The sequence below is a fragment of the Pelobates fuscus genome, chromosome 4 (assembly GCF_036172605.1).
Source record: "Pelobates fuscus isolate aPelFus1 chromosome 4, aPelFus1.pri, whole genome shotgun sequence".
Taxonomy (NCBI): Eukaryota; Metazoa; Chordata; class Amphibia; order Anura; family Pelobatidae; genus Pelobates; species Pelobates fuscus.
The window spans coordinates 51279358-51303675 of NC_086320.1; the positions used below are offsets into that span (position 1 = coordinate 51279358).

The 24318-nt window shown below is 38.7% G+C and overlaps 1 protein-coding gene across 3 annotated transcripts in view; it reads left to right on the top strand.

Annotated features, from left to right (window-relative positions):
- Nucleotides 1–24318, top strand: part of ZFPM2 (zinc finger protein, FOG family member 2) — a 318084-nt gene that overhangs the window by 134639 nt on the left and 159127 nt on the right. For 2 of the 3 annotated variants that reach the window (XM_063451169.1, XM_063451171.1), the window contains one exon: nucleotides 14167–14291. In XM_063451169.1, the coding sequence (XP_063307239.1) occupies nucleotides 14167–14291 (125 nt within the window). The remainder of the gene's footprint in view (nucleotides 1–14166; nucleotides 14292–24318) is intronic. The other variant, XM_063451170.1, reaches the window with a different exon arrangement.

Consider the following 24318-nt stretch of genomic DNA (forward strand, 5'->3'; position numbering starts at 1 on the left):
ATCAACCGACGGTATCCCCTGAGAAGAGGAAACCGAAGGAAAAATCGAAGGATGAAAGCCATAGTTCATGAAGAAAGGGCTAGAGCGAGTTGAATCGCAAACAAGGTTATTGTGTGCGAACTCCGCCCAAGGAATCAGACCGACCCAATCGTCCTGGTGTTCGGAAACAAAGCAACGCAGATACTGTTCGATCTTTTGATTAGTACGTTCAGCAGCTCCGTTAGACTGAGGGTGATAGGCAGAGGAAAAGTTCAATTTGATGCCCATTTGAGAACAAAAGGATCTCCAGAAACGTGAGACAAATTGAGAGCCTCTATCAGAAACAATCTCTGAAGGAATCCCATGTAGGCGAAAAACTTCTCTCGCAAAAATCTCCGCCAATTCAGGAGAAGTCGGAAGTTTAGGTAAAGGCACGAAATGGGCCATCTTAGTAAATCTATCCACCACCGTGAGGATAACAGTCTGTCTTTTGGAAGCAGGCAAATCAACGATAAAGTCAATGGACAAACAGGACCAAGGTTTCTCAGGAATGTCCAAGGGATGTAACAGGCCGCATGGGGATGCATGAGATAGTTTAGTCTTGGCACAAGTCTCACAGGCTGCGACGAACTCCTCAATATCCTTACGAAGTGAAGGCCACCAGAAATCCTTGGATATCAGAGAGTACGTCTTGCGAATACCAGGATGACCAGCTATTTTACTTTCATGAAAACACTGTAAGAGCTCCAGTTGAAGTTCAGGAGGAACAAAGTTTCTTCCCTCAGGAGTGTTTCCGGGAGCTAGATGTTGTGACTTCAAGATCTGGTCAAGTAGCGGGGAATGAATTTTGAGACTGGTATTAGCAATAATATTGCATTTGGGTACAATGGAAGACAAAAGTGGTTCAACTGAAGCAGAGGGTTCATATTGGCGAGATAGCGCATCGGCTTTAGAATTCTTTGACCCAGGTCTGTAAGTCAGAACGTAATTGAAATGGGTAAGAAACAACGACCAACGAGCCTGCCTGGAGGACAGACGCTTGGCCTCTCCGATATAGGACAAGTTTTTGTGGTCTGTCAGGATGGTAACAGGATGTAATGTACCTTCCAATAAATGTCTCCATTCTTTCAAAGCCTTGATAACCGCTAGTAATTCTCTGTCACCAATGTCATACCTGCTTTCAGTACCGGTCAATTTTTTAGAGAAAAATCCACATGGATGTAATGGCTTATCAACACCCAACCTTTGAGATAGAACAGCACCTAAACCAGTCTCTGATGCGTCTACCTCGAGCAAAAATGGCAGAGAAGTGTCAGGGTGAACTAAAATTGGAGCGGAAGCGAAAAGCTCCTTGAGAGTCTTGAACGCAAGGAGAGCTTCAGTAGTCCAATTCTTAGTGTCAGCCCCCTGTTTGGTCATGTTAGTGATAGGTGCAATAATGGAAGAATAGCCCTTAATAAAGCGCCTATAATAATTGGAAAAACCAATAAATCTCTGTATGGCTTTAAGACCTGTGGGTAAAGGCCACTCTAGAATGGATTGGAGCTTATCCGGATCCATTTTAAATCCCTCCCCAGAGATCACATAGCCGAGAAAGGTTACCTGGGTTTGATCAAAGCTACATTTCTCCAACTTGCAGTACAAGCCATGCTGGAGAAGCTTGTGCAAAACCCTCCTGACTTGTTTGTGATGAATCTCAATGTCACTAGAATGAATGAGTATATCATCTAGGTATACAATGACGCACTCTTGCTGAAATTCCCTAAGAACCTCATTAATCAGATCTTGGAATACTGCTGGCGCATTGCATAACCCAAAAGGCATGACAGTATATTCATAGTGGCCATAACGAGTATTGAATGCCGTCATCCACTCATGTCCCTGCTGGATTCTCACCAAGTTATATGCCCCTCTGAGGTCTAACTTGGTGAAAATAGTAGAGCCCTTCAAACGATCGAAGAGTTCGGTGATCAAGGGAATCGGGTAGGCATTTTTAATGGTTATCTTATTCAAGCCTCGATAATCAATACAAGGTCTCAAAGAACCATCTTTCTTTTTAACAAAAAAAAATCCAGCCCCGGCAGGGGAGGAGGACCTCCTGATGAATCCCTTGTCTAAATTCTCGTGAATATATTCCTCTAGGACTGAGTTCTCCTTTATAGATAATGGGTATACATGACCTCTGGGAGGCATGGTACCAGGGAGTAGGTTAATTTTGCAATCAAAGGACCTGTGTGGGGGTAAGGTATCGGCTTTCTTTTTGTCAAATACTGCCTTTAAATCTAGATACTGAGGCGGGATTAGTGTCTCTGTAGGATTGTCAGCGGTATTCGATGTATTAGTTAATCCAAGAGGTAAGACCTTCCGTAAGCATTTTTCTTGACAATTCTCTCCCCATGAAACTATCTCCCCTGATTCCCAATTAATAATAGGGTTGTGTCTCCTCAGCCAGGAGTACCCCAGAACTATGGGAATAGACGGAGAAGAAATGAGCATCAAGGATATATCCTCTTTATGCAGGATGCCAACAGTCAAGTTAATCGGTATGGTCTCATGAAAAATAACAGGCTCAAGTAGCGGTCTACCATCGATGGCCTCAACAGCCAGAGGTGTCTCTTTTAACTGGGATGGAATAGCATGCTTGGCAGCAAAACCCTGATCTATAAAGCTCTCAGCAGCTCCAGAATCGATTAGTGCCATAGTCTTAACTACTCCCTTCTCCCACTTTAAAGAAACGGGTAACACAAGCCTGAGCTCCTTGTAGTTGTGAATAGAGGACAAAGTAGAAACACCCAAGGCCTGTCCTCTAGAGGAACTTAGGTGCGAGCGTTTCCCGAACGATTGGGACAATTTAGGCGTAAATGACCCCTGACTCCACAATACATACATAAACCCTCCCTTCTCCTGTACTGTCTCTCCCTTTCAGTGAGATGAGTACTGCCTATCTGTATAGGTTCAGGAATACGTAAGTCTTCGAACTCAGAGATTTGAAAGGTAGGCGCTAGTTTAAAGGAGGGTCTACGGGTCCTATCTCGAGTGTTCTGCCTCTCTCTTAAGCGTTCATCAATACGAGATATAAAAGAAATTAAATCCTCCAAATTTTCAGGGAGTTCTCTAGTAGCGACCTCGTCAAGAATTACATCTGATAACCCATTCAGAAACACATCTATATAAGCCTGTTCGTTCCACTTAACTTCTGCCGCCAAGGATCTGAACTCTAGTGCATAATCCACAAGTGTTCGATTATCCTGTTTAAGGCGCAACATTAATCTAGCTGCATTGACCTTTCTGCCAGGAGGGTCAAAAGTTCTTCTAAACGCAGCTACAAAGGCATTATAATTATAGACGAGTGGATTATCATTCTCCCATAAAGGATTGGCCCATCTCAAAGCTTTTTCAATGAGCAGAGTAATAATAAATCCAACCTTTGCTCTATCTGTAGGATAAGAGCGGGGTTGCAGTTCGAAATGGATGCTAATTTGGTTTAGAAAGCCACGACACTTCTCCGGTGACCCGCCATAACGTACTGGTGGGGTAATACGGGAAGAAGCACCTACAGTGGCTACCTCTAGACCTGAGACTGCAGGAGAGATAGAAGGAGTACGTGTCTCCTCAGGTGGATTACTAGCACGAGACAAAAGTGCCTGTAGTGCCAAAGCCATCTGATCCATCCTATGTTCCATGGCGTCAAACCTGGGATCCGAAGAACCAAGCTGACTGTTTGTACCTGCAGGATCCATTGGCCCTGTCGTAATGTCAGGATCGGGACAGGGATCCAACACGCAGAGTACAAAGAGTGGAAAGGTACGTATACCGGGCCTTAGAATGGCCGGACTAACGTACCGAGAGTAAAGAATAGTCAGAGGCAAGCCGAGGTCGAGGGAACGAGAAGACAGATAAGCGAGAGACAAGCCGGGTCAAGGGATAACAGAGAAACAGGGTAGTACAACGAGCCGAGTCAAAACCAATAGAGCAAACTAGAATACCAGAGCACTGAGTGACTAGACAAGCTAGAACCACGACAGGGCAATGAGCCGAAGTAAGGAGTAAGCTTAAATACCCTGGCTCTGGATGGAAATCACGCCTCTGACAAGTACCGATTGGATATCGGACACTTGAGTGACAGATTGCTCGTGCTAGCGTCATGACGTCACGTATTGAGCGTCCTGCTAGAAAAGGACGTGGATTCCTCGCGGCCGGTGTTTAAGTGACTGGATGAACCGCGAGGAACGGAGGAAACAGCTCGCCTGGACGGATACACCACCAAGTCTCTACCTCCCTTAGAGGTAGAGGCCTCAGGTACCCTGACAACATGTACGTGTTCTAACCACATGGAAAATCATATCAAAATGACTTATAGATGATATCTAGTTGTATCACGGTTGATATAAATATATCTCAGAGCCTCTGATAGATACTAGAGAGGATCTGACAAAAAAAAAGGGTCAATGACTCATACTTGGTGGCAGTGCCCTATGACTGAGACATTTGGGGAAGTTGAATACAGTTAAAAGAGTTAAAAGAAAGTGGAATGACGAATAATGAAAAAAAAGAAAAAAAATGGAAACAAAAGGGGTAGAAAAAAAGGAGAAAAAAGTGATAGGAAAAATAGAGAAGAAAAGAAAGGAAGGGTAAAGAATGGAAAGGAACAGAAATTAAGGGAAAGAGAAGGGGAAATACAGTAGGAATTATTTTTTTATTCAATTTCTGTTATTGTGTGCTATGTTAGTTTATTCTTTGTTTAATAATAAAAAAATTGTAATACTAAATAAAGAGAGAGAAAAAAAAAGATAATACCAAGTATCAACTACATTCTATATTAGCAGCCACATAATTGTCCTTATTATCGGCAAAAACATTATCATCTATATATGATGTTGTATTAACATTATGTGACATACGTTGTAAATATAAATAAGTACACTTGAATAGTTCTTTGAGTTCTTGAATGGGTTTTCTGCAATGTGTAAGGTCACCCCATCCGTTATGCTGAAATAGTATCTTAACAGATGTGATTCTTTGTAGTGTAACAAGTCATTGCTTTTTTTACTTTCGAGCTATCATAAGTCTTTGATTAATCACTGAGTCTAAAGTATGCAAAATCAACATAATAAGATAAGCAGCCCGCTATGCTAAAAGTGCTATCTTTGACCACTAATTAATTAGTCCAGTGGATACATCTCAAATGTTTTGTGCAAACAGTTTTTCAATCTGGAAATGTAAGCCTTTTATTCTAGAGCATAGTTCTCAAGCTATATTCCAAAAAGATTCTTAGCTTTTTAAGATAACTCTTGCTTTTTTTAAATAGTAACCCATACCCCCTTAATGCCTGAGCTTTGAAAGGTTAATGTGTAGATCTACTAATATCCATCAAAGTCAAAGTCATATCTCTTCAAATTATTCTTAATGGGGCACTATAAGCACTAAATCCACTCTAGTTCCTTATAGCTGTTATGGTGTAAATAGTCTGGGTGCATTGTTGCATTGTATTGGGAACACACCCATAATAAAACATCATCACCTTGCACATTTCATGAAAGTTAACCTTAGATTACAAAAGGTACATAAAGAGGAAAAATAAACTACCAAAAGAAACCAAATTCAAGTTACTGCAGTGTGTTCATGTATAGAGGACCAATCAGGGAAGGCACCTCTGCCGGGGACTCTCCAATCATGCCCTATAAGAACCATAGAAGCTTAGTGCCTAACTACGGATTGAGTCTGGGGTCCAGCCCAACACTGGAACGACCCAAGGTTGCCCTTAGACCTCTATGAAAAGCCTCAACTTTCATTAAAACCAATGGTGGGAATTTTGACAAAAACATTTGCTCTCTCTAACACCAGGATATCAGGAGAGCTCAAGTTTTCATAAAACCACTTACCAATGGATTGACATATGGGATGGGATATCTGCAACACAGGAGAGTAAGCAATAAATCAATATTAACATCTTAAATCAATATGATAAATTATATATTCATTGCTAAGGAAGATACTCGCAACTAATGTGAACCTGCCATGTCTCATAATATACGTGAAATGCACGAGCTTCTGGGAGATTTGCCCTGCCATATGCGTAGTTATATCTCCGAACGGCTCATTGGAAAATGTACATCTTAATGTTTCCCTATAAGAGTGAGCGTGCCTGATGAGCATGAAAAACAAAGACCGCAGAGTTAAATGTGCTCACGTCTTGTGCAAGGCCCACGGATCACGCCATTTAATAGTGTGGTTGCAGTCCACGATTTCTTGAGGACAAAGAACTGAACTCACCAAGAAAGCGACTAGAACATCTCCAGTTATTTTTGCCCTTTTAGAACTAACAATTGAACATTGGAAAAAAAAAATAAAAGAGAATAAAGTATGTTTTTAATTACATGATATTCCGATGTAATAAAAAATATATTTTAACCCTTCCCTTTCTGTTCCATCCCCCATTAATTCCGTGTTACAACTTTGTTACGGTCTTGCCTAATATTTCTACTCAATTTTTGAATAGTGAACATGGAAATCACTGTAATTACAAAAAATACATATAAACAAAATTGATAAGGGGGTTTTATTTGAAATAACAAAATGTATCGGGTTTGGCTGATTTCATCAAAGTAGATTGTCGTTGTCATCCCCATACAAAATGTTCTCCATGCTATAAATTTATTTTGGTATGCTCCTATCAGGAACTATCTGCTCTAAAGTTTGTACTTCTTAACCCATTAAAAGAGAGGCCGCTTGTAAATCCACAGGTAAAGATAAGGAGTCACTATATGACGGAGTGTGAACCCTTTTCAAATGAAAAATGTCACTGTCAGGAAGGAAAACTGAATTATATTTTATAAAGGTTTCAAAGATTTCCCAGATCCTAGCATTATCAGATAAATCTGTCATGTCCACAGACCCTGTTGCTTTTTTATATGTAAAACCATCCGTTTCGGTTATATCGTGGCACAGGATGAAATTGAAAAATACTTCTTTTTTTCTAAAGCACTCGAATGTACAGTTGGTAGAATAAAAAAAAATATATCAAGATTCTATTCTAGAGTCTATTGTATTTATTATGTACTATTTCTATTTGTTTACTTTGCACGAGTCAACAAGAAAATCTATTTACACAAGTTTAGTTCCATAAAGTAATACTAAAATAATGCTAGCAGTTGAGTTTCTTGCAGACTTTTCCCGCAGAATCCCAGGATTGTTACTCTATTTTAGTATGTGATGATTATAAGCAGAACTGCATTGGGTGCTGATACATAGAAAACTTTATAAGGTCGAGTGGTCTATGGATGTCGCTAGGACCTCGAGTGGGCATCTTTATTCTAATAAATTTTATGTAAGTTTTATATTAGATTTGGTTTTAAAATAGTATTAGATTTAGTCATAAGGCTAAAGTTAGAGGTAGGGCTAAGGTTATGGTTAGAGCTAATTTAACATGAAATGTAGCACCAGGACACACATGTAACCAGGCGTGTATAACAGATATTTAACAAAACAAACAATGGATAGGCAGACGGATAGGCAGACGGATAGGCAGACGGATAGATAGACGGACAGATAGCTAGATAGATAGACGGACAGATAGCTAGATAGATAGACGGACAGATAGCTAGATAGATAGACGGACAGATAGATAGATAGATAGACGGACAGATAGATAGATAGACAAATAGATGGATAGATAGATAGACTGATAGATAGATGGATATATAGACAGACGGACAGATAGATAGATAGATAGACGGATAGACAGACGGATAGATAGATAGATAAATAGATGGATAGATAGACTGATAGATGGATATATAGACAGACGGACAGATAGATAGATAGATAGATAGACGGATAGACAGACGGATAGACAGATGGATAGATAGACAGATGGATAGATGGATAGATGGATAGATGGATAGATGGATAGATGGATAGATAGATGGATAGATAGATGGATAGATAGATAGATTTAACTATAATTTTTCTTTTGCTCTACAGAGCCTCCACTTGCTTCCTTCTAAATACCTTGGAGATATGCAAAGTTGCTGTAGAAGGTACAATTTATTAGTTAAAGTTAATAATTCAGTACATTTATTTGCATTAACTTATAGCTTCCGTCATGCTCTGGAGCTCTGTCCTGTTCTCTTAAGAAGAAATCACTTGTTGACTCTGACCTATAACCTAAATGTTCTTCCTGCTTAATAATTACAAGAAAAGGAATTGGAACCAGCATTAAATACATTTTTAAACATTTTTATGTCATGTTGCAAAACCTTAGAAAGAAGACATGCTCAGACTACAGTAAAAAGTTGTAATAATGTGTACGGGTTATGCTGCTTAGATTGTCTATTTGAGCAGAATGGATAGTAAAGCAAAATATCATTTGAAAGTGGGACTTACTCAGATTTTTGAGTAACGCTTGTTTCACATAACTGCATACTGTTATCCTACCTGTTCCATTCAGTTCTACAAATACCTTTAGAATATAGTGGATGTTTGATCACTGTTAGCGTTCAAGAATAAAATGTGTGAGGATGTCCCAAACAACATAGATTAAACACGTAACAAAGCTAATAATTTGTTATTGATGTTTTATTCTAAAATAACAATAATGCAGTTTAAAGGGACACTATAGTCACCAAAACAACTTTCGCTTATTGAAGCAGTTTTGGTATATAGATCATTTCCATGCAGTCTCACTGCTAAATTCTCTGCCATTTAGGAGTTAAAGCACTTTGTTTATGCAGCCCTAGTCACACCTCCCTCCATGTGACTTGCACAGTCTTCCTAAACACTTCCTGTAAAGAGTCATCTAATATTTATACTTCCTTCATTGCAAATTCTGTTTAATTTAAAATGTATTATCCCCTGCACTGTTGATAGCTTTCTAGACCCTACAGAAGCATTCTGTGTATGATTAAAGTTCACTGTAGAGAGCAGGCAGTAAGAACTTTTAAAGTAAGTTACATCTAATTGAAAGTGAAACCATTTTTTTTTTCATGCAGGCTGGGTGAGTCACAGCCAGGGAAGGTGTGACTATGGCTGCATAGACAGAAATAAAAGGGATTTATCTCCTGAATTGCAGAGATTTGAGCAGTAAGACTGCAGCATCATGAGCCATACACTAAAACTGCTTCCTTAAGCTAAAGTTGTTTTGGTGACTATACTGTCTCTTTAATTATGAACATCCTTCTCTCATTTCAATCAATCAATATGTCTACCCAGTGGATTAACGTTTTTATTTTTACTCTAAACTCTATTACAATTAAAATACTCAAGACAGATTTTGTCACCTTTGCGACTTTTATCTCAATGATAAGGAAGGTTACATTTTTACTGTCTTAGACCCTTTGTCAGACCATGAGAAGACTTCGCCTGTGGGCCGATTTGCCATGATTTTAAAAAAAGTATAAAAGGAAACCAGACATGAAGTTTATAGAATATTCTATAGTGCAATAAACCACTTGATCTGTTAATGCAGAAGCAAGCTATTTAATTGGATACTTGTGAATTGAGTTCCCATGCATGTGCTTTTATTTGCCTTATGATAGCCTTTAAAAAGTACAACATATTGTAAAATCTCAGTAGAATTTAGCTGATGTTTAATGCTCATAGCCAAGTGCTAGTTTCTACACGACAGCCATGTTTTGTTTAAAACTTTACTTCTTAAAACCAGGAAATAAAGTTACCATTTTAATTAAACTTTTGCACAATAAGTTTAAATGTATTATTTGTGCCTCACTTACATAAATCAGGAATTGGGAGACGTCTGTCTTGGGCACATCGTTTACTCAAAATCATGTTTACACAGTTCTCCCAGAATGCTCTGCTGGCTAAGCAAATGAGCACAGAGCGTTGGGCATCGGTTTCAGACTTAATTATGCGTTTTGTTGGACACACTTATGAATGGAGCATTATTTTCAACTCAGCTAATAATAATAATAATAATAATAATAATTAGTCAAATTAATTGACTTTGCAAATGCCTTTAAAATTCCCATAATACCATTCTCAAATTTTCTTAACCCCTTAAGGACACATGACATGTGTGACATGTCATGATTCCCTTTTATTCCAGAAGTTTGGTCCTTAAGGGGTTAAACTCCCATAATCTGGCCTCACATTTTTGTTTTTGCCTTTAGCGTCACTAATGGGAATTATGAGAGGATTGCTTGACTGATTGAGAGTGCATACTTGGACATATTTTGAAAAAATAGAGCTGCATTAATTATTCAGATAGGCAGAGGTACTGAGTTAATTTCCAGGGCTATGTTAATTGAACGCCAACATAAATAATCAAATATATCAACAATATTTACTGATCTGAATGCATCGTAAATAATAATTAATGTCAATTTAAATGAAATGAAAATGGAGGCATGAGGAACACTCAGTTTATTGTCGGTTGATTAACAGAAAACCTGATACAGCAACATCAAGTGTGAAATAAACTGAGACAGTATTCTCATTTCTAGAATACAACAAGTTCTATCATTTCTACTTTGTGATTTTGTTGAAAGACAAAGTGTAATTTAGGAAAAACAAATCACACTACTTTCTGTAGCCCCAACTTTTCTCCATCTATCTTTTTTCTCATGCGTCCTCTATCTTCCCATTTGTCTTTATCATTCTCTCTTGATATGTATGTATATCTTAAATTTCTCATTTCTTTTACACCTATGTATCTCTTATCTCTCAGTTATAAAATTACATTTTATGAGTGACTAGGAAATTTACTTCCCAGCATCCTATTTCCCCAGCATCAACTGAAATGACACACTGACCTTGTAAGATCGCGCCATGAACTTGTGAGATCAAGATTGGAGCGCTCACTGCATTAGGCCTGTGTGTTTGACTTAAGAATGCTGAGACAGTGCAGAGATCTGAATCTCAACTCGACAGGATTTAGAAGTTGCACTTAAAAATAAACTGTCTGCCTTTTAAACAGACAACGGCGGCTGATGCTGCTTGCGAAACTGTATCCAAACTTGCAATCTCTGCCAAAACTAGCACATATAAACGTATATACATACACAATACAAAATGCTGAGGGCTACATGCTGTCTCGAAATGGCCCCCTTTTATGACTCTGATGCGTCAATATCAGCCTTACAAAGATGCACAAAATGTTCATGATTTCGACGACAATCTGGGTAGTGCTAACTGGTGTTACAGCATAATTACGCCAGTTAGTAACAGCAATTTTGCTACAATGTGTCAATTCGCTGCAATGCCAAAGAAAGCCCAACAGGCTGTTGTAAATCAAGCTGATAGTATATGTGGTTATGGTGGGGTGATTCATCAGGAAAAAAAAATATTGTATTAATGAAATGTTAATGTAGATTGCTGAAGTACTCTATGTGTTTGGGGACTTTTATATTCATGACAGTTTATAAAACTGCCGATTTCCATGGAAATCGGCACATTTAGAAGAATTTGATGAAACTCCTTCCCAGCTGTCAATCAGACAGCCTGGGAGGTTTTTATTTTGCTTCCTTTAGCTCCACAGAGCTAATATATGAGTGGCAGGTCCTCATGGCAACTGACATTTAATGTGGATAAGTGCAACATAATGCATCTTGACAGTAAAAACCCAAGGGCAGAGTACAGAATATTTGATAGAGTACTAACCTCAGCATCTGAGGAAAATGATTTAGGGGTGATTATTTCTGATGACTTAAAGGTAGCAAGACAATGCAATAGAGCAGCTGGAAATGCTAGCAGAATGCTTGGTTGTATAGGGAGAGGTATTAGCAGTAGAAAGAGGGAAGTGCTCATGCCATTGTACAGACCACTGGTGAGACCTCACTTGGAGTATTGTACGCAGTACTGGAGACTGTATCTCCAGAAGGATATTGCTACTCTAGAAAGAGTTCAGAGAAGGGCTACTAAACTGGTTCATGGATTGCAGGATAAAACTTACCAGGAAAGGTTAAAGGATCTTAACATGTATAGCTTGGAGGAAAGACGAGACGGGGGGGATATGATAGAAATATTTAAATACATAAAGGGAATCAACACCGTAAAAGAGGACAGTATATTAAAAAAGAACAAGAGGACATAGTCTTATATTAGAGGGGCAAATGCTTGAAAATAATATCAGGAAGTATTACTTTACTTAGAGGGTAGTGGAAGTATTACTTTACTTAGAGGGTAGTGGAAGTATTACTTTACTTAGAGGGTAGTGGAAGTATTACTTTACTTAGAGGGTAGCCTTCCAGCTGAAGTGGTAGAGGTTAACACAGTGAAGGAGTTTAAGCATGCATGGGATAGGCATTAGGCTATCGTAGGTATAAGGTAAGGTTAGGGACAATGAAAGTACATTGGGCAGACTAGATGGTCTGAATGGTTTTATCTGCCATCACATTCTATGTTTTATGTCTCTTCCCCATAGTGAGCTATACTACAGCTCTATTAAAAGTACAGGAAGCCTAAAATTGCGTGCGCATGCGAGCGGAGTTGCAGCTCCAACACAGAGGCTTCTCAATGAGAACCCTCTGATTGGAATCTGAAAGGTCTCTTAATTTATCACTGACTGCTAACATACTGCATTGAATAACACACCCCTGCCAAAGACACAGACTCTTACAGCATGCCCTTCATTCTAGTCAGTCATTATAAAGATACGTAGAGTTCTATTTCCTCAGCTGACATGAAAAGATTACCAGGATAATTAGACAAACAATACCATGTAATATAAACTTACCCCGGCCAAGTTATAAACTGCCGGGAATCACACATGCAGTTTGGACGTTTCGGTGATCAAATCACATCGGTTTACTCCTACCCAAAGAACTACTAGACAAGAATAAAGATAAAACCGACCTCTGAATGATGTCACCCAGTCATATTATCTATTATCACACCTTTAATTATGTGTTTTAATATAATGTCTTTCCATTTGTTTTGACAGAAATAGATAAGTTTTTTTTTTTTTTTCCTGTGGCATGGAGATTGTGGATTTTTTGGGGGGGGAAAAAACTAAACAGTATTTAAGCAAGTATTGATCGTTTTTAAATTTATACCATTTTTATAGCTCCACCAAATAAAAGCAACTTGATTGAATAAAAAAGAAATTAAATAAATAAAGTTGATCGGTATCATTTGTTTTTTCTGACTTGTTTAAATTTAATTCAAATAAGTAATTTCTTTCTATTTAAAGGGACTTCATCCCAATGATGTGGTCTGGGTGCCATGCCCCTGCCATTTTAACCCTGCAATGTAAAATGGCGTTCTGTAGGGATGCAATGTTTACATTGCAGGATTTAAATGTCTCTAGTGCTTGTTACTCTGACAGCCACTTACAGGCGCTTCCACCGAAATAGCAGAGTTAAATTTGAGTGACTTTTTGCTGCACTTGCGCACTGGCCTCCCAATGCTTTCCTATGAGGTATTTTGATGATCTCAGCCATGCAGTTAATGTAGTGACCAGAGCTGCACAGGATAAAAGGTAAGTAAAATTGAACAACTCAAAGATGAGCACAAATGTATTAAAGGGATTCAATAGTATAAGGAATACAAAGTTGTACTTCTTACACTATAGTTCACTCTGCCCGACCACCTGCCACCCATGACCCTCCTTTCCCCGGCATGGAAAGAGTTAAAAAAATATGTATTTAATCACCTGAATTTAGCCCACCGCCTCCTCCAACGTCATCCAAGGGGTGGGAGGGCCTAATGTGCATGTGTGTTGAGTGCCCTCCACCTAGGAAAGCATGGCTTCAATGATTTCCTATGGGGTCAAGCGACCAAAAGTCGGTTAACCACTAGAGGCAGTCTTAGTCCTGCAATGTAATCATTGCAGTTTCTCTAAAACTGCATTGATTTACATTGCAGAACAAAGAAGGACAGGGACATTGCACCCAGGTCACTTTAATGAGCTGAAGTGGTCTGGGTGCCTATAGTGTTCCTTTAACAGCAAATGCTTGTTTAAAGAAAACTTAGCATTCTAGAAATGGCTCTATGTACCTTTTCACACTCCAAAGTACTTGTATATATTATAAGGCCATAAATGAAAAACCTTTTTGAGAAAGTTGCTGGGTTATCTATTTTTTAAAAATAAAAGAGCATTATAACTTTTTCTGAGGAGAGTCAAAAAAATTTAAAATGCTTACTTTGAAAGAGAGGTCCTTTGAGGCAAAATAAAAATAAGTATAAGTGCAGTCGAAAGTGTTAAACATATCTTGTTTTCTGTCTTTGCAGGAGAGCTGGAAGTGTTCCAGAAGGATGGTGAACCCAAAATCCAGAGCAGGCAGCAGCTTCCAGTTGGTACGACATGGGGGCCCTTTTCTGGCAAGATGGACCTGAATCAGGATAACAACCCATTGGTATGTTACTGATAAGCAACACTTTTTCCAAGTTACGTATTGTATCATGATAGAAATGTATGATGATGTGTTTTCCTTTTGCACCATTTTAAATTCAGTGATCCGTTTCTTTTGCAACCAGAGATCAAAATACGTAACATTCTACAAAGACACTGATTTTAGTATCAAGCGTATCTGGTGTTCCATTTCCTTTTTTTTTTTTTCTATGAAAATTTCCAGCCCACTATTCCCCCTATCCTTCATTTGTAGAGATTTAATCTTGATCATTTTAGGAGGCATAGTAACTCACCATACAATTGACCCTTAACGTTTAATAGCTCCTTTATATACTAATCCTGAAACGTGTAGGTTGAAATCACTTTTGAAATGCAGAACCTCTTAACAATGGAAGGTTTTGGTTAGAAAAGCTCCTTACCTCAAGCTGTTAGATGCTACAGATAGCACTTCAGTTTTCCATTTTATAAGGATTCAGGTCTGCTGATATTAAAGACTATGGAGGTTTCTACAAAACAATCTCGGAAAATTAGTTTTAGTTTAATGAAAAGGGAGATATGACATTTGTCTGATAACACAAAGATACTATCCCTTCAAGCTTCAAACATGACCAAATTCGAGTGACAATATCTGTATTCCAAAGGAAACTTTAGAATAGATTGACACTTTATATATATATATATATATATATATATATATATATATATATATATATATATATATATATATATATATATAAACCTATACAATTTGCAGTTTTAAAAAAAGAACGTTTAGGGTGATTTTTTTTTTTTTTTTTTTTTTAAATGGGTATTCATTTTTGTGGCCTGTGGAAATGACAAGAGTTTACAATTAGATTTTGAATACTGCAGAGGAAAATGTTCTTTGAATTAAAAAAATAATAATAATTATCTGCATATAAAGATTGTTTTATCAAATTAGTAGCTCCCTTTAAATAGAAGTCTGTATTTTCTTTGGAAAACATTTTATTTTTTCACTACAATACTTAAAGGGACACTATAGTCACCTGAACAACTTTAGCTTAATGAAGCAGTTTTGGTGTATAGAACATGCCCCTGCAGCCTCACTGCTCAATCCTCTGCCATTTAGGAGTTAAATCCCTTTGTTTATTAACCCTAGTCACACCTCCCTGCATGTGACTTGCACAGCCTTCCATAAACACTTCCTGTAAATAGAGCCCTATTTAGGCTTTCTTTATTGCAAGTTCTGTTTAATCAAGATTTTCTTATCCCCTGCTATGTTAATAGCTTGCTAGACCCTGAAAGAGCCTCCTGTGTGTGATTAAAGCTAAATTTAGAGATTGAAATACAATTATTTAAGGTAAATTACATCTGTTTGAAAGTGAAACCAGTTTTTTTTTTTTTTGCATGCAGGCTTTGTCAGTCATAGCCAGGAGAGGTGTGGCTAGGGCTGCATAAACAGAAACAAAGTGATTTAACTCCTAAATGACAGTGAATCGAGCAGTGAAATTGCAGGGGAATGATCTATACACTAAAACTGCTTTATTTAGCTAACGTAATTTAGGTGACTATAGTGTTCCTTTAAGCCATGTAGTATCATTGACCCAAAGAGAAATCTAAGTGATGCTTTAGATTTTTTTTTTCTCTTTTTTTGTGGAACACATGAAAATGAATTTATGTTATTTTTTCATTTCTTTTTTTTTTTTTCTTCTTTTTTAACGCCAGTAAATACTAAGATCTGTGATAGGTTGAATGTGATGTGTCTTTTTCCAAACTATCGTTATCACATCTCCCTACCTTTAAAGCGGGACGCTACTGATGCAAATTGTGTCACTGGCTCAACCCAGGGGGCATCAGACCTGCCTGGGAAGGGGGCAGTTCTGCCTTTAGAATTAGCAGGATAGCCTGGCATAAATGCATGGCAGGCTGCCTGTCAATCAAGTAAGCCTGCCATCCAAGGGAACACCATGCAGGGAGAACAGTTTCAGTGCTCTCTGCAGGGTCCAAATTCCCTGAGCATAGTGGAAATGCATCTAATGATGCGCTTGTGATATGTTTTTTTCAAGACAATACCCTCAAAAACAGGACACCAAAGAATTAAGCCAGGATGGTGGGACAGGACCCAAAAATCAAGACGGTTGGGAGTTCTCTGTTACTACGTAACTATATAATTTCTATGTGTGGAGGGCACACTTGTATACTGCAGATTCAGCTCCTAATGACCTCTATATTGTGGTCTTTCCTACTGTACTGATGAATGCAGAAACTCTTAATACCCAATTGATGCAGTTTATTGCATTTTAAGTACTATAGGCACTTTTAAGTGCATCCCAGAGGAAGGTCTTTTTTTCCACTAACATTGTATTAGCTATCTTTAGCTGCCTCCACTACTATCGACCCATGGAAAAATAACACTGCAGGCCAACTGTGATCATGGGAAGAACCACTAAGTGGGCCACTCTAATCCTTGTTGTGTAGAATGTAAGCTATAGCTAATGAATGGATTCAGTTTACACCTTTATAGATGAAAACTTGGAAGGAAATACAAAGCAATTTCTGTGATGTAAAATATTTACCGAAAGTTCTGAAAGGCTTGTAAGCTCACCTTGTTAATCTAATTATAATTGGTCCTTTTACTTATCTTCCTACATTTACAGTCTGATTGGTGTCAAGGCGATACTGCTAACTGTATCAGTTTTACACAATGCTGGGAGGTGTTGGGATTGTTTAACATCAGTTTTCTTTGATCTGTGAACAAACCATTGGGAATAAGTTCAATCTCCATACTTCAATGGGCTGTTGTAAGCCTTGTGATAGAAATACTGCGATTAGATACCTAAAAAAAGCAATGCTATATATGGGGCTTGCAAGATCTTGAAGCATGCACGATGAGGATAACGTCAGCATGAGTTCTCCTGTAATATATTTTTTTACTATTGTTTTGCATTGTTTTTAGCCCCCACCCCCCCTTTTAATTTCGACTCAAGGGTGCTTTAAATAGCATATGCACTCATATGACTGGTATTTCTCCATATGAATAGACTCGCGTGAAGCCAAGAGGTAACATTTCCTCTAACTTTATCTCCCTCGTTGGAAAGGGTAGGTGCTTATCGTTGATCTAACATGGCCTTTAGAACATTATAAGAGGAACACATCGTGATACAGGACATGCTTCTAATTCCTCTCTCTAGTGTCAGAACAAGAAAATGTAGAAAGAAAAGCAAGCACTGATGTAACGTTCCCCTACATTAATTAAATGAACTGTGTTTTTTCAAAACAAATTACAATATATATTTGTATTCAGGTTTATTTTGTAGTGCATGTATATTGCTGTCATTGCACTAGCTATTATAAGGTTAACTTACTTTTAAAGAAACAGTATGTGGATTTGTTTAGCTGTATTTTTTGATCATATTGCAAATATACACTCATAATACTTATAAATATCTGTCTGTCTATTTATCTGTTTGTCTGCCTATCTATCTATCTATCTATCTATCTATCTGTCTGTCTGTCTGTCTGTCTGCCTATCTATCTATCTATCTTTAAGGAAACAAACTTATAGCCATCCATCCTATAATTTAGTCAATGACTAATCGCTCTAAGCCAGTGAGCTGAGCCCCACACTTGCAATGCTTAGCTTAGAAAGGAGATTCTGGCTGTCCTGTAGCTGACGTGAAGGTGTGGAATGGTGTCTGCTGCACCCTAGTTAAGAAGTCAAACCGGCCTAAAAGCATGCTATAATTGTTATGGCGCTTGGAGTGTTCCTTTAATTTAACTCTTGCTGTGCCATACAGGTACACGTGAGTGTGCATCCTATCTAACAAATGTCCGAGCACAAATGTACTCATATGGCATTTCTCTATAGAACCACTGTCACACATGACCACTAATAATTGTTGATTAAACTTAATTAATATTTGTGAATTCATTTGTGCAAATTAAATACTTTATCTATTCATTTAGCAGTGATTGTTATGCTTGAAAAGATTTCTAAAATGTTTTCAGCTAGATTTTTTTGTGTGATTTGTTAACTAACTCAAACTCACAATTTCTACCCATGAGTTATAGTTATTAAATAAGGGAAACTCAACAAAAATGTCTCCTCTCCGTTTCTCCTTCCTGAATTTGACTTAGAAATGGAGAAATAGGCAAATATTTCCAACCATAATCCCACCTCTGCTTCTACAAATACTTGAATAGCAAAAAGGACTGACTGGCCATTAAGTAGGAAAATGCTTGCTGGGCCACCATAGCCTTAGGCTGAGGTCAACAGGGGAGATCAAATGTGTGCTATCTGGCTGTTGGGAAAAAGGGAGCTCCACAGCCAAAATTTCCCCCCTTACTTGCCAGGCCAGGTAATACAGTGCGGGTCAGGGAGCTTGCAGTCTGCGCTTTGCTTGGGGTAGACTAAAAGCATTGCTCTAGCTAGTGTATCACAGCATTGCAGAGGTTTACCATTGCAGTACTCTGCTGCTTTTTTGTTAGCACCAGATTATGGGAAAAGTCTGCACACACTGAACTACCAGGGATCAACATCTCCTAGTAAGTGGGCAGATATTAAAGATAACAAACAACACAAGAAAACATACTTAATTGAGCAGACTAGATGGGCCAAATGGTTCTTATCTGCCGTCACATTCTATGTTTCTAAAAAAAGCTTTTTTTATAAATACATTAAAAAAATCTTTAATACCTACCCTCTTAACATAGACTTTAGCATATTTCCTTCACACTACTGCCCCCTTTTCAATCACACCCACACTACAGACCCTATCCCTCCAACACACTACGAACAATATCCCCTCAGCCCCTATACAAACACTCCTAACTTACCGACCGGTTCCGGTCCCACGACCCGGTCGTAGAACGAATTGGTCAGTAAGTGAGAAGTTAAGGGATTCCCTACTCTGGTGCGTTCATTTATGTTCGGGGTAATTTCCCCGAACATAGACGAACGCACCACAGCAGACAACACCTCTAATCTATGTTCGGGGAAATTTCCCGAACATCTATTTGAGGGATTCCCTGCTCTGGTGTGCTTTTCTTCCCCGAACATAGACGAGTGCGCCAGAGCAGGAAACCTCTTTAATCTATGCTTGCAGAAGTTTCCCCAAACATAGACATGCGCACCAGAGCTGGGAATCCCCGCGACGGCTTGCACTTATGTCTGGTCTTAGCGCGAGCCATCGTAAAACAGGTAGGTCGCTAAATGAGGACCACCTGTCATATCTATCCCAGTCCAGACCTGATGGCAAGTGCCTGTGGTGGGAAATGGGTACATCTAATTCAAGTTCCATCCTCTCTTCGCCCACCAAAGCTTCTTCACAGCTTTTGGTGAAGGAAACAGTGCTGCAGCTACTTTCTATTTATGTTATTTAAGGGATACCATAGGCATCAAAACAACTTCTCTGCCATTTAGTAATTAACATGCTTTTGTTTCTGTGTATGCAGCCCTAGCCACACGTCCCCTGGCCAGCTTGCATAAAAAGATGGTTTAATTGTTGATCAAATATTAACTTGCTTTATAAAATTTTATCTCCTGCTCTGAAAATTGAACTTTAATCAAACACAGGATTCTCCTGCAAGGTCTAGAAAGCTGTTGATAGAGCAGGAGATGCAAAATTCTAAATTGAACAGATTGGGCAATAAATGAAATTTAAACATTAATCTGTCTTTACAGGAAGTGTCTAGAAATGCTGTAAATTCCTATGACTAAGGCTGTATAAACAAAGTTATTTAACTGCTAGATAACAGAGAACTAAGCTGTGAGACTCCAGGGGCACTAATTATACACCAAAAATGCTTCATTAAAGGGATACTATAGTGCTTGGAAAGAAGACAACCCTTTTGTCACTTACCTGATTCCAGCGCTGATGTCCCTCGACACTGGGTCAGGCTCCACCTCCGCATCTCCTCTGCCTACGGGTTTGCAGGGGGGGAGGGGGCAATGTGCGCCACGATTGCATTAGGACTTGCCCATGGGAATGCATTGAATCAATATATTCCTATGGCTTTCTAGCTGACTGTAGATGTCCTCATGCAAAGTGTGTGGATGTCCATTGTTATTTAGAGGACCAAAAGTCTGCTAAGAACTCAGAAATGCCTGTTAGACAGGCACCAGAGTTAGAGTTAACCCTGCAAGGTAACTATTGCAGTTTCTCAATAACTGCAATAATTACGATTGGGAGAGCGGCACTGCACCAAGAAAAATTCATAGAGATGAAGTGGTCTGGGTGCCTTTAGTGTCCCTTTAAAGGAACACTGTAGGTGTCACTATAGGGTCAGGAACACAAACATGTATTCCTGACCCTATAGCGACACCTTCTAGAACCCCTGGCTTCCCCTTGCCCCCTTAAATATAGCAAAATCTTACCTTTTCTCCAGTCTGCTGCTGCTGACTCTGCCCCGATCTGCTTGCTTGGCTCACATCATCAGAAGTGATGAACAAAAGCCAATCACAATGCTTTTCCAAAGGATTGGATGAGACTGTCAAGGAGGCAGACCAGGGGCAGAGCCAGCACAAGACAATCACAACCCTGGCCAATCAGCACCTCATCATAGAGATGCATTAAATCAATGCATCTCTATGAGGAAGTTCAGTGTCTGCATGCAGTGGGTGGATACACTGAATCTCAGTCACACTGTGTAGCACTGCCCCAGGAAGCACCTCTAGCAGCCATCTGAGGAGTGACCAGTGGAGGTATCACTAGGCTGTAATGTAAACACTGCATTTTCTCTGAAAAGACAGTGTTTACTGCAAAAAGCCTGAAGGAAATGATTCTACTCACCAGAACAAATTCAATAAGCTGTAGTTGTTCTGGTGACTATAGTGTCCCTTTAAGCTAAAGTTGTTCTAGTGCCTATAGTGTGCTGCTTGGCTCTGAATGACATATTCCTTAAATTCCTGCTGGGCATTGGCTCATGTAATATTGTTAACCCTGCCACTAAATGAGATGGAAAGAAATGACTGATACGTGTCAGAAACTTCATAGTTTGGGTTCAATTTGCTAGAGAAAAATATAACAGCAAATGGAACATCAGATGTATTTTTGTTATTCTTTTTTTTTTTACGTTATTTATTTTGTATATATATTTCTAATGGATAATCTTGCTAATAAAATATGGTGTTAACCACACTCTTAAAACGAGCATTTAATTTGTAATTCTTGCAAAATTCCATTCAGTCATTGAGTACCGTAATCAATGCTATTTTTGCGTAAAATTATTGAAGGGTTACAGTTTTGGAGAGAGGCTTTGATTTTGTTCATCTACAAAGTTTTCAGTTGAGCTAATAAACACATATTATCCCACCTCACCTTTGCCAAATGAAAGTACCGTATTTATTTTTTGCTGTCGGGCAATGAACATGCAAACTGAAAGACCGTTGCATCGTTGTCATCCGCAGCCCAGCTAAATAAAGCAAGGATTGTCACACTCCCAATTTGTTTAGAGACAGCTTCAATTACCAATATCTATTGATGATAATTACTTCCTTTCCTATAGTAGCAGAATGATAATATCACATGGAGGAGATTGTGATCTTATCCAGAACTATTCTGTTTAACAGTGACACTCCTCCTGTTATACTCAGCCTTTGATAAGATCGTGCCTGTTAGGATCAGACATTAGTTGGAATCAATATCTGAATATGTGCCTGTTTGTACTTAATCGCAAAGTTAGTGTGAGGGTCAAAATGAGATCATTTGTTGGATGAGATTTCACAGCAGCTACTCTTCTTGTCATGGAAATGTGTTCTTTCCAGGGCGTACTGCTGAACAGCCAAACATTGTTTTTTTTTCTTCCTACTGCAAATCAAATGTAACCATCCTCTGCATTTTGAAAGTAACAGAATAGCAACTAAAAAAGCCTAGTTTTTAAATGTTGTAATTTTTTTTTATCTTGGATGAATTTATAATTACTGGTATTGACCATTTGCGGTCCTATGTCAAAATGTATCCAACAAAATATTTTACGTTTTGCGGTCCAATGTCTGATTTTTCCCTGGAGAGTACCGCTGATCCTCCGTGCCACGCACGCGGTGGGAGGTCCTGGCAGTGGAATGCACAGACAGGCTGCATTGCATTCCACCGGGAGGTCGCAGAGCGCTGTGGACATGCGGAATGCAATCTCCAATTCAATTGTTAAATGTTTAATAATAAAAAAATAAAAAAATTAGACCTGCTGGCGCACTTAGTGAAAATGTATTGGACCACAAGGAGTTATTACTGCTCTCCAGAAAACAGCTTTCTGTATTCAAAATTGCTTTATTTCAGGAGACAAACTGCATGCACTGTCTTTGAGTACGGCTAACATAATCAGAGGCCAGGCTATCTCAGATGTCCTCAAAGGACCTGGTTACTTCCGGTTCCTGGGACCATTAGTTATATTAATGTCTTCTTGATGCACTCTGTTTGATAACATCAGATATTATGTGTCCTGTGTGCAACTAACATCCAGTGAGATAGCACAGACTGTTACATGAATACTCCAAACACCATAACCACTACTGTGCACCTCAAGTAGTTATACCATTTTAGAACGGTTATACTTCTTACATGGGTCCCACCAGAGGCCATAATCCCTCCTCCATGTCAGTTGGCTCTCTCGAGATAAGCCCTTCATTGCAGAAAAAAACTAAGAGCACCAGCAAATTGTTCTAGGCTTAGCTTGGAGTAAAGGCAGAGAGCAGTGCCTTGCTGACCCCAGGGAAGAAGTCAAGCCATTCTAACATGGTTTGACTGCTTACAGTGGAAGGGGGCAATAGGGCAGTTCTGGTAGATAACTACTATAGTGCCCTGTAGATGTGTGGTGCTTCTAGTGCTTCTTTAATGTACCAAATACTATTCCAAAGACTCCCCTCTGTTTTACAAACATAAAGCTTATACCATCGGCCATCGATCTCATTATACAATTGTCACAACTGTAAATGTAAACTAGAATTGTATGTACAATATGTATATTTGGACACGTCATATACAATCATATTGCTTAGTTTACTACAATGTTTATTTATCTGTCCATTCAAATTAATTCCCATTTGTGCCACCCTCAGGACTTTCATGAAATCATACTACATTCCAATATAAGTTTAACTTTCCCTGTGAGGGCATGTTTCAAGACAGACAGAGGACCGAGTCTCACAGCACACTATCATGAATGAAGATGTGCTTGGTGAATTGTTAACATAGATATTGCACGAGCAATTGAAGAGGCAGTATGAAAGGCAGGATATTGTAGCTCCAGTGATACCAAGTCTTGCCATTAGTAGAGGTAAACATGAAATAAAAAGCATCGGAGAAAAGCATACAAGTCGAAGGGAGATGCCCATTGACTCGTTACCACCTAATCTGAATTGTTTCGATTTATGTTACAATAATCTCTCTTTTAAAGGGAGTGGGTCATAGACCCATCAGAATATTTCTTTTCTGGTCACACTATAGCTGAAACTTTTCGCGACACCCATAGGACAGTCGTTCTCCTTTTTCATTCTCCAATTTTTTCCAATTTTCCTTTTATTTTTCGGTTCCTGTTTACCCCATGCAAGGATTGCCGCCTCTCTACATCTCTTTTTGTTTGCAGAGATCTGCTCTGCTTCAGACCATTGTGGTGTTATTGCCTTTTAAATTGAGACCTGCTTGTCTCATACTTTCCAACTATTTATCCTACAGAATGGTCCTCTGAGACCCTATTTTATTCATTTTTTTCTTCTTCCTAAAAATATCAACAAAGATGACATTTAAAAAAAGAGAATTAAAAAGAGCCCACAATTTTACATTTGGGTAAATAATTTATTGACTATGAAGAATATAATTTCTGTTAAGTAAGCAGTACGGAAGGTATAAAATAGAGTGGGTAAAGACAAATGTAAATGCATTGATGTAGACATGCTTAAATAGTTTGGATAAGAAGAGGAGAAAGGAGGAAGGCTGAGAGCTAGATGGCAAGGGTACGACTCAGGAACAGCTTTTTGAAGACTTTGAAAAGAAGCTTGAAATCAGCAACTTTGAATAAGTCACATTACCGACCAGAGGAGAATGAAAGATGGAAAG